Source organism: Sylvia atricapilla, chromosome 8 (assembly GCF_009819655.1).
Source record: "Sylvia atricapilla isolate bSylAtr1 chromosome 8, bSylAtr1.pri, whole genome shotgun sequence".
Classification (NCBI taxonomy): domain Eukaryota; kingdom Metazoa; phylum Chordata; class Aves; order Passeriformes; family Sylviidae; genus Sylvia; species Sylvia atricapilla.
Window position 1 is genome coordinate 17394955 of NC_089147.1, and position 11283 is coordinate 17406237.

The window sequence follows — 11283 nt, forward strand, 5'->3', positions numbered from 1 at the left end:
GTTACATGCCAGCCTAATTTCCTTCAGATAAGCAGCCACTGGAAGGGTTAGAACTGGTGCCAGCAAATGAGCACCACAGCCAGTGGTGTTGTATTGCTTTAATTAGAGAAGGCTGGAGATAGAATAAGTAATTTTATGTGGTGTTCCACCTTGCTGAGAATAAACATGAAAATTGTTTGGAAATAGAAGTTCTCAAATATAAGGCAGAGGTATTGGATTTAAGATGCATGCTTACATGCATGTGTTTTAAAACTTTTTAAAAAATTTGCTTGAAATACATGAAACATGATTTAAACTATAAAAGAAAACTAAATTTTTGAGGTGAATGTGGACATTTGAAATACACATGCCTTGCTTGGAAAGACAGTGTAGTACAGAAAAGTGTCTTATCCTCAGGGCCATAGGCAATAATTCTCTTCTCCATTAGCATATAAAATGATCAGGTTAGACATGAATCATATTTGTTGGTTGGGCTGGGCAAGAAAGAGAAGTCTGAGCAAAAGTGATGAAAGCAGCCAGCCTGTATAATTAAAGAGCAAGAGGCTAATTATACTGGGAGGTCTCATTAAAGGGGTGGGATTTAGTTGCTGCTGTTTTCCTGACAGGCATTTGAGGTGCTCTTGCAGAAGGTTTGGAACGCGTCTTAGTCAACAGTAGTTTGGATGGCAAAATAGGTACAAATCTTCTTTGGTTTAAGTCTTAGATTTCGTGCTGTTTATTCTTTTCACTCCTCCATTTCTTAAATTGTGAAACTTTCTTCCCTTCTCTCTCCCTCCTCTCCTCAACCTGTTTTGCTACTTTCCTTTTTAGGCAACTGGAGGATGTTATTGCAAAAATGACAAAGGAAAATGCTTCTGTGTTGTAACTTGTTCCGTCAGTCTCCCATAAGCTGCCGTTCTCATATTTACCTCCCTGGGTTGGGTTTCTGAAGACAATTGTTTCATGCTACTAAGTACAAAGCACTGAGAGGAAAAGGTGCTTAAGAAAAAGTGATACTTTTAAGTTAACCATTAACCAGATTCAGACAAGCTGGAGCGCATTTCAAGTGAGGGTAACTTGTTGGGCTGTTGAACAAGAAGGAGCTGCAGAGTGAAGAATAAGCATGGGGATACTCTATTCAGAGGTATGTGACCATTTTCTGCAGTTACTAATGCTACTGGAGGTATGGATATTCCCTGGGTTTGGTTTGTTCCCTCCACAGCCTCCCATCCACACGCTTATAGAGATCTGGAAGTTTTTTCCCTTTGGAAATATTTTCATTAGTCTATTTAAAAGCCATCAGCAGCATTGTTTATAGAAGGAAAGAAAGTGCAATAACCAGCATAATTATCGTGGCTTCACCAAAAATAGGTTCAACATTTTCTGTTCTGTGTTGAGGTCAGAATGATTCTGTACACGGTGTGAGCAACAAACAACTTTGCAAAAAGCAGACAACTCCTTGGCTTACACCAAATACAGATAATAAAGCTAATGCTTAAGAAAACCTTCTGCTCCCCCATATTGTTTTAGGAAGGTAATTTTTTTTTTATCTTATCCTTATGGGTTTGTCCCTAAACTACAGTTTGCTTAACATTTTTCTGTACTTTAGCATAAATTCCACCTAAACATATTCTGTTATAAATTTCCCGTTTGTACATGTGGAAACAAGTGAGGATTTTGGCCTTTTGCGACTGTGAAAAGAGTGCATTGCACTGTGTTTCTTTTTCTGGAGATAGCATTAAATAGCTGTGCTTTTAAAGGTTACATTTCTATGCTGAAAGCCACCGTTTTATTTTTAAAAAGCTATTCAACGAAATCAAGTATCTTCTTCTCCTTCAGTATTACAAGGAACTTGAATCTGTGCATTCATAAGGTGATCGGCTGAACAGACCGAGACTTGCCTCTCTCCATATCTACTACTCTGAGATAGTATTGCAGTGGAAACCAGTGTCAACTAGCTTAACTACACAGATGTGTCAAGAATATTTAAATGCTGTCCACGTTTTTAATGTTTATTAATTAATATTTTCATATACATTCATTTTCTCTCTTTACACATTTTGAGATGCAGTTTTCTGGGTAAATTACAGTTCATTTATACAGGATCGAAAGCTAGGGAACTAAAAATAAAGAATTGTAAGTTGCCTTTTCTGAGAAGTATGTGTTGGATATTAGTGTGTTCCTCGGCATCCTAAACATAATTTAGACTCCTGTTAAGTTCATAAAATCCTTTTGGAATAATTTCAGTACAAAGGAAGATTGGTTCAGAATATTTGAAAGTGTCTTTCTTTTTTCTAAGCAGTTGCAATGAGTTGATGTAATTTAGGCAATGCCCTGGAGTTCTAAATGAGGAAGCTATTATAAACTGAAATTGCTCTCCAAGTTGCAAGACAGGCTTTGCCTTCACCTCCTCTCTATTAGTTGAATGTTTTGTCCTTCATACTGTGCCTTTAACCTTTACTTAATGTATGGTAGAACTTGTTAAATAGCTGGAGGTTCATCACTAGCTCAGCAAAGCTACACAGAGAGTTGTGCAAGAAACTCTGGAAACTTCAGACAGCTTCCGATCTGGAGATTCATGTGGATATGAGCAAACTACTAGGACCTGACATCAATCATGATCCACAATCGATTTAAAAACAAATTGGTTCTGTAGTTGTCTTTCCTGATAGTGAAAGTGTTATTTCTTTCCTTGCACCCCTTGTTTGGCAATCTTGTACTGAGTGCTCTCAGCCATGAAAACCCTTGCATGTCCTGTGAGTACTCCTCACCTTTCCTGAAGCCTTATATACAATTAAATCCTGGCCTGATAGGCTTGCAGAAGAGGTATTGTAGGAAGAGAGATTTTTAAACACTCAATCATTGGCATATCTAATCTTCAAACTCTACTCTACATTCTCCAATGTCTGCCCACTGCTGTTTTTTCAGTTGGGCAGACTGTGCTCTAGTTCATGATTAGCCCTGACACTATGGGTGGGAAAATGCACCTCTGGTGAGGGTTAAAGGAGTGTTTAGTGGTGTGATTCTGTTTTTTCCCCTCCCTTCCCTTGTACATTTTGTGCAAAGTCACAGTGTCAGGTTCATCCTGTGCCCCTTGTCTGAATGCTGGGTGGTGCTGCAGAAGTGTGAATGAGAGCAGAACTGAAGGGCTTTGCTGCCAGACACTTCAGAGAGACCCTCTCCTCCTCTTTGCCTAAGCTGGAAATATGGATCCTGCCCCCTCTCTTCAGACCTGAGCCCCTGTCTGTACTGAGTGCGGTGTTTGTTGTGGCAGTGCCAGTTCTGCCCTGCTGCTTTATGGAGGTGGGCCAGGTCTGTTGTGAGTTCTCTGGGGAGGTCAGGACACTGGGATTTATAAATGATGTGGTATGGGCAAGAGTAGTCACTCTGTGTTTTGGACTGCAAACCACTCCTCCAGAAGCTGAGAACTCGGTTCCCACTGGTGCTTGCTTCAGAATTTGTTGTTGTGGGAACACTTTTCTTCTCACACATCCCTGAAGGAGACTCCATAGACATGTCTGTGCTCCAGTTGCCAGTGCTTCTCTGGGAACAGGGGAGGCTGCAGGGGGTCTCCTGGCTGTCTGTCCTCCACTGCCATCATCTGATGATGCCATACATTTGATCTCGTAGTCCTGCTCCTCACCACTGCTGAGCATGAGCCCAGGACATGAACTTTGGATTCTTTGGCTTGCACCTTGCATGTGATGCTCAGGTATTCTGAGTACTATCCCATAGGTTTATTTCTCTCTCGTGTATGATGGGTGGATAAAAATAACATAGCCAACAGTGTTTGCCTTAATGCAATATGAATGCATTTCATAATGCAAATATGAAACTGATTGTTAAGCTGTATCACTATTGAGGCAACCTTCTAACACTGTAGAAAATGGAGTGAGATTTTCCAGTCTCTTATCCTCCAGGCTTTTCTATAAACTTAAAGGAAATAGGTTTTCTTGGGTTTTGCATGGAACCTACTCTTTGTACCTAACACTATTTTAACTCCATACTTGGCCTCCCTGCTGATACTCCAGATAGGTGCTGTCTATCTGTTTGTAAGAAATTCTATTATGGTCTTAAAAGTAAACTTTGGAGAGTAGTTAAAAACAGTCTTAAGAACAGTTAGTCCTCCTTTAGATAGGGCTGCTGGAGTGACAACCCAAAAAATAGTGAGAGGTGGAAAAGAGATTTGTGGCTGAGGCTTCACAACCACAGAAATTCTGGCACATGTTCAAGCCCCAGCCTGGGGCCAGGCAGGTTTTGTGTCCAATCTGTTGCTATTGGAAGCCTGTTTTGTTACTTTACTCAGCTTATGAATATAAATCTCTTTCTAATTTTCATAATAAATTTCTTGGTCAGATGTATCACCTTTCTTACTGTGTTCCTTGAAATTAATTGCTCTTCTTTAACACTGACCCTTTAATTTATTTTGGAACACCAACAGTGCTGTCTCTCCCAAGCCCAGTTAAGCAAATCAACCTTTCTTCAGGCTCTTCATATTCCTCAGTTGGAGAGATGTTTCATGCTCCTGCTATGATCTGATCTCATTCTAGGATCTAAATGACAAGAACTGTATATATAGTCTCTGTAAAGTGTCTTCTATAACATCTCTTTCTGTGAGAGACCCTATCTAATAAAGCATTTGCCTTTCTTGGACAAGTGAGTGATTGACACCTGCTTGTAATTTTTCTTATCTTTATACTTTCCTAACACATTTTTTTCTGAATCCTTATTGTTATTGATATCAATATAATGAACTTACAGTTGTTGGTACTGCTTTGTTCCTTTACTTAAATATTTTGCTAGTATGTTTGCTCTTCCAGCCATGGAATCATATTTGCTAATTTGGGAGGTATATTACAAGTTTGGCCTGTGGGACTTTTCACCTTTCTTTAACTAAAAGGTATTTTCAAGAATACAAACCAGCAGAGTGGGCCTCCAAAAAATTCATACACATGGGAAAAAAGTTTGTGTTACTTTGTTCTTTTCTTTAAACACGAATGGGACATGTTAGTGCAGAGAGTATAATTTCTACAAAGAACCCCCACTCCAGGAGAATAATACTGATTTAAAAGATATTTTAAATACATCAGTTACCCAGGTATTAGTTGTTGGAATGGATGAGAATTGCTTCCTTACATTCTCTGTGCCCTGGATGTTTTCTGAGGACAGTTTCAGTAGGTGAAAGAGCATGTGTGACTTGTGTGTACTGGTCTCTGTGTATGACTTCAGCCCCAAATAATGTGGTCTCTTAGGGAGTGGTCTGTGTGCCACCATTGTTCACTGCTCTAGAACTGAGTCCAGCACTAGTGAAAGGTTTAGAAAAAGATCCCATGGACCAAGGAGAGTATCAGTCAGAAATGCCTTGGGTTTAACTGCCTGGCAAGTGAAAGTCTTGGAGGCAGTACAGAAAGAAAAGCAAAAAATCATATCCTTAAACTGCTGAATGAGCAAAACCAGCCTAGAAAGGAGTAAATTTTTATGGTAAATGACTGGGATTTGAACAGATGTTCAACCAAAGAGCAAATCTCCTACATCCTTTAGTAAGCAAAGTGATACCTAAAAACAAAAGTAGTAGAGAAATCAGAGGTGCAGACAGACTCCACAGGATCTTCTCTTTCCTGGACATGAAGATACAGTACTAGACCAACATGACAGAGAGCAAGATTCTAGAGAAAACTGATTTTTTAGATGGCAACTCTGTGCAAATCACTGTAAAATGGGTTTAAAATATGCTTTTCTCCTCAATATAATTTAAACAGTTATGCTTCTGGTGAAATGCAAAATACCAAATGTAGGCTTCTATTCAAATGCAGACAGATGTGCAAATTTAAAATGTGGCATGTGTTCTTCGTAGATTTTTGTCTGACATAATAAAAACAAAACAAGAAGTGGTGCAAGGTCTGGTAAGCATGTAAATACTTTCTTTGGAAACAAATCACTTCCCTTACACAGCTGTCCAGAAAACTAAGCAGTAATTGTGCTGGAGATAAACCTGTATTGTAGATCAAAGTTTGGCTGAAAAAGTGTAAATAAGATGAAGACTTTTAAAGCAGGAAGGTGTGGGGGAAGAGGGGAAGGCAGATGGGAGAGAATTACACTGGAGGGGTGAGGAAAGAGCTCAGAGTTCAGGGCTACATCTTTTTCATATACAGTATTTAGTATGCGAAAAAAAAGGAGAATGGAGAGGAAAAACTACAGCTAATATTTAAAGAAGATTTCTATTTTGGAAAATTTTGGATAAAATCCTCAGTATCAAAGAAAAGAAAGACTTATTCTGTTTCTTACTGGAGAACTCAAATGTACCAGTCTGCCCCACCCCTAAATGCTAGAAACTCGTAGTACTCCTGCCCTTCTCAGCTTCTCCTTAGTCTGAATTCATGCTACTGGAGAGGGAAGAAATTGCAGTTTAGGTCAGTAGAAATACTGACTGAAAAGCTGACCAGCAAGCAATTCTCAAAAGCCAGGTAGGATCTGACCTCTGGGCACACTGGCATGTATTTTTTTTTTTTTTTTAGCTATTTCAAGGTCTAGAAAAGAAACATTGGTGGAGGCTTGGCTTTTCACCTTTCACCTGGAGTGTGGCTCTCTTCTGGGAAGGGATGAGTCAGGAGTGGTTCCTTCTGTTCAGCAGTGTTCAGCCGAGGGGAAAGCCTGACTGATGTAAACTCGGGCTCCTGGACTTGTCCCTGCTTGCTGCTTAATACACTGACCAGCTCCTGTGAGAATGGAAACAGTAGCCGGTTTTGTTGGGGTTTTTCCTAATGGCTGTAAATAAACAGGATTTATTTCCTGGATTATAGATAAAGCATCCAAAACGAACAGAAATTCCACTCCACTGTGCAAAGGGTGTGACTTTGGGGCTGAGAGCTGCGTAGCAGCTGCAGGAATGTCTCCTACCACCATCTTCTGGAAGGCGCCAGGAACTACAGCCTCTGTCAATATTTAGAGTGCGTGAGCAGTTAGCCAGAATGGGAAGTATGGATGTCTCAGTGAAACACGTGCTGATGAATATTGTCTTCTCACTTCAGCCCATCTGTCAGGCAGCTTATAACAACGATTTCAATAAAGTCCATCTCCTTCTGGAGCGCAACAGCAACTATCTGAATGTCCAGGACAGCTTCAGTGGAGACACTCCCCTAATTTGTGCATGTAGACAAGGGAACAATAAGATAGTTAACTATCTTCTTAGAAAACATGCTGATGTCAACCTCAGAAATAAGGTAAGTGGCCACTGACTTCCTTTGTGGGGGTGTTCTTTCACATTCTTGGAGTGACACTGGGGGCATGGGCAAGCACAGACAAACCTCAAGTTTGTTTCCTACTGAGGATATGTGGAGAAACAGGTGGAATAAAAAGGCTTCTCTGCTTATTTTGGGGCCCTGTGTCCAGCTCTATTTTGACAACCTCTGACAAGTTTAACACTGTAGTACAAAACTTTACAGACCTGCCCTTTAGTTGTTTGGTATATTCAGTATTCAAAGACTTTTTAAAAAAACTGTTCTCAATAGGAGTCTGTGGTGGCTATTACTACTTTTCTGTTTTTCTCTGATGTCCCAAAAGGGATGTCCTAAAGTTTTACATGTCCTTGATTCAGTAGCCAGCACCTCCATAAGAAGGGAGGCTGTGATTCCTCCTGATGACTTACCTTGCTGTGTGGCAGCAATAGCCATATGAGATACCCACTCCTTCCTTTGAATTTCTGCAGCCAGGCCCAAGTTTGCCAAAATACACATGGAATCCTTTGGATCCCACATCCTCCTTGCAGGTGTAGCCTGATTCCCATGACCCTCTGGGTGTTAAATACGCTTCTACTTGAAGGAATCAAGATGCATGTGTCTGTTTCTGCTTGAAAATTACAGGAGATTTTCTATGAGATGATCTAAAAGAAAGCTTGTGGAATTTAAAATTATCTACACTTGTCTATATTAAACAAAGCGAGATCACTGGATCTGGAACTAATCAGAGTTACTTTGTGTTTAGAAGGACCGCACGTGCCTCCATTATGCTGTGAAAAAACGATTTACCTTCCTTGACTATGTGCTCATCATAATCCTCATGCCAGTTATGCTCATTGGTTACCTTCTCATGGTGAGTCTGGATGAAAGCAAGAATGACCTGTATCTTTCCCTTGAACACATTTTTCATGGCAGTATTTCAGGCCAGGAACCTTTACAGAATATGGGCTACTTTCTTAAAGCAAAACTGAATGTGTACAACAGAAGGAACAGGGATTTTGGTGTGACTGTAGCTGGTGAAAGAACAGATTTGCATTACTGCATCAGTCTGACATTTTCAGGAACCATGCCTCTTTTTTAAAAAAACCCATGGTATTTAGCGCAATTATACTTAAAATTATGTGCAGATAAACTGTTTTACTGTATTACTCTTTCCCTTGCACCAAACAGGTCTCAAAGACCAAACAGAATGAACACCTGGTCAAGATGTTGCTTAGAGCTGGAGTCGATGTGAATGCTACAGACTCTGTAAGTGGGTTTATACAACAGCAAATGTGGCTCACATGCAGGAAACAACACTAAAAACAGACTACAGAACCTTCTAGCAACATAGTTGGAGTAGGAGCATCAGGGACTGAACTGATTGATGTACCAGGAAGATTCAGTGTTTCTGCTTGACACTTAGGCAATAGATTTATAGTGTATACAGAAATAATTCCCCTCTGATGAACTAATCCTCCCTTTCTGAACAATGCCCACATAAGAGAATCCTGGCAAGCTGGGCTGAGGTACTTATGTATTAAATACCCAATTCTGTAAAGATTCTAGTGATAGAAGCATCTGAATTTATCAGCATTTATAAGATCTTGAACTGGAACAGATTTGTGGACTACAGGGCAAGACCCTACAGTCTTCTCTTGGTCTTCAGAATGTGCTGATCTGCCATATACAGAGTTATGCATCCATTAGCCCACTTGGGTGAGGTAAAAAGTTCCTCTCCTCTAAGGCAGAAAACACCAATTTTATCAACAATGAAATTCTAAAACACTGAAATCCAAGCAAACAGTATTGTTTAAGATGCAGTTTCTGAGATCAGGCTTATGTGATCCTCTGAAATTATTGGCTTCCTGCTAATGTATCAAACCTGTTTTAGAAGTTGCATCCCAGGGAAGGAATTAATTTTTTTTGGTTCCTATTTTTCTCATGGTAATGTATTAGTTTTACTGTGTAGTGTATTGTGACAGGAAATGGTATGTGTGTTTTGCATCCAGCTTTTAAAGAGAGGGGAGCTGATGAGGCTACAGGTAGTCCTACTTACCCAAGGTCTACTAAAGAAGTCATAGAAATAAAATTAATCTCCTTCTGTTTCCCTTCAGTCTGGCAGCACAGCCCTTCACTATGCTTGTGAGATGAAAAACCAGGCAGTCATTCCACTACTGCTTGGAGCTCAGGCAGACACTTCTGTAAAGAATCAGGTAAGGAGGTGAAGTTGATAAATGTATTTGCTTATCATGGTGGTCAACCAGTGAGTGCATTGTAGGCTTTAGCTGGTGCACAGCAGTTTAGAGAAAAGGGTGCACAGCTTCCTGGCAGGCAATTTGTTTCCTGTTTGGGATGAACCATTTGCTCCACCGCCTTTGTTGACAAGAAAAAGTAACAAAGTATAAATCCTACACTGCTGGATTTTTACCAGTAAATGTCTGCATGTCCCCTGGCTTAGCAGGTCTCTCTGCTATCTTTACATTGCCTCTTCTTAGCTCAAAGATACTCTATAGTTGTTCCTAAGATGTAGGCTGCAGGGCAGAGATAAAAGTCTTCCTAGATGGTTTTTGTGCTGTTGAGAGGCCAAGTTAAGCTGCTTCTGTCAGCAGAACAGCTCAAGTGTTGCCCAAATCAATATTGACCTGGGAGTATACACCCACACTACTGAGCTGAGATGAGCAGTATATTACCTATGTTGCTCTTGAAATCAAATCTTAGCTGAGCTCCATACATTTGGATATTACTCCCAGGAAACAGTGGAGAGACTTTCCCTACTGCAGAGGAGGTCTCTGTTCCTTTCCTCAGCCAGTGTTATCCCAAGTATGTCCTGAAACCTTTATTTTAGAGAAGTGACAGGAGGCCTTACACAGGTGGGAAAGTCAGGAAATCTTTTCGTACTCAGCCCATATCTATCATATTGCAATATATTTCATTTGCTTCTTTCAGGATGGGGAGACTCCTTTAGATATAGCAAGAAGATTACAGTTCCACAACATTGAAAGCATGATAAGAAGAGATTCTTAGCCATCAAGGACTCTCAAACACGCAGAAAAATACCTCATCTGACAATGCACCTTTCACAATGCAGGAGTCCTGCAGAGGATGAGAGTGATACTAGATAAAAATTCAGCCCACATCCATGCATTCCTTGCTGCAGACTTGGACAATTTTGAGTGAGATTTGTCAGTATCTCAAAGCCATGAGTGGGCTGAAAGAAGTTCATTTTATTTTGCTAAGACATGAATTACTACAATAGTGTTCAAAATATTGCCCTTCCCATCTGCTTCATTAGTTTTATTACTTGACTTCTGCAGACTGTGGACTTTGAAAGCTAACTATAAAATATCTGGAAGCCTAAACATTGTGTATGATGGTTGGCAGCCAATGCAAAAAATAAAATATCCTTGAGAGTGTGTTACTTGTTCCATAGGGGAACCAAACAATATGCTACAGCAGTTATAAAATGTCTAGTAACCTTCTCAGTATTTCTCTTCTTACAGTGGCATGGTCTTGAGCCCTTCCTCCTTCCATCCTTCCTACAGTTTTCACACACCTTAATTCTCACTGTGTTGCTACAAGGGTAGGACTATCTTCTATTTTTTCATCTAAGAAATAGTGAAAAGAGACTCAATGCCTTTCTGGAAACCATAAAGAAAGTCAGTTCCCAGATCACTTTAATGCATTAAGAAATAGTAAAGAAAATATGTTTGGCTTAGTAGAGAAACAGGTCTCTTGACTACCTTTCCAATACAAACAATGTACTAAAGAAAAGAAGAGTCAATAAATGAAATGCTGTTGATGGAAACCAGATGTATCATTCCCATGGGACTGGACAGGATAACATGCTGTACAGAGTGGTGCATGCAGCAGGGGATAAACCCAATCATAATAATAATATATCCACTAGTCTTCTCTTGCATAGGTGAAGGCAGAAGTAAACCTGCAGTAATAAGCAATGTATTCAAGTGGCCCAGTGTGCTCTGTGATTTAATAATAAATAAAAGGAAAAAATTAATTTAATAAATTTAGTAAAACAAATAAAAGGGAAACTTCTTTCCTAAGCTGTTGTGTTGTGCCTCCATGGTCT

The 11283-nt window shown here is 39.9% G+C and overlaps 1 protein-coding gene across 2 annotated transcripts; it reads left to right on the top strand.

The window, feature by feature from the left end:
* The first annotated feature begins 909 nt into the window (after positions 1-909).
* ANKRD22 (ankyrin repeat domain 22) lies at positions 910-11257 on the top strand. Of its 2 annotated transcripts, XM_066323882.1 has the most exons (6): positions 910-1123; positions 7008-7199; positions 7960-8067; positions 8385-8462; positions 9311-9409; positions 10143-11257. In XM_066323882.1, exons 1-6 carry the CDS (start codon positions 1103-1105, stop codon positions 10218-10220), a joined length of 576 nt encoding a protein of 191 aa, XP_066179979.1. In that variant the 5' UTR covers positions 910-1102; the 3' UTR covers positions 10221-11257. The 2 variants fall into 2 exon arrangements, with proteins under 2 accessions (XP_066179979.1, XP_066179978.1); XM_066323881.1 differs by lacking the exon at positions 910-1123 and having other exon boundaries at positions 6446-7199.
* The last annotated feature ends 26 nt before the right edge of the window (positions 11258-11283 follow it).

Excerpts from the sequence above, each read along its gene's own strand:
- ANKRD22 (XM_066323881.1), top strand. The coding sequence starts at position 6,948 with ATGGGAAGTATGGATGTCTCAGTGAAACACGTGCTGATGAATATTGTC. Across the intron at positions 8,463-9,310 it reads ATGTGAATGCTACAGACTCT|TCTGGCAGCACAGCCCTTCA; the intron begins GTAAGTGGGTTT and ends GTTTCCCTTCAG. Across the intron at positions 9,410-10,142 it reads ACACTTCTGTAAAGAATCAG|GATGGGGAGACTCCTTTAGA; the intron begins GTAAGGAGGTGA and ends TGCTTCTTTCAG.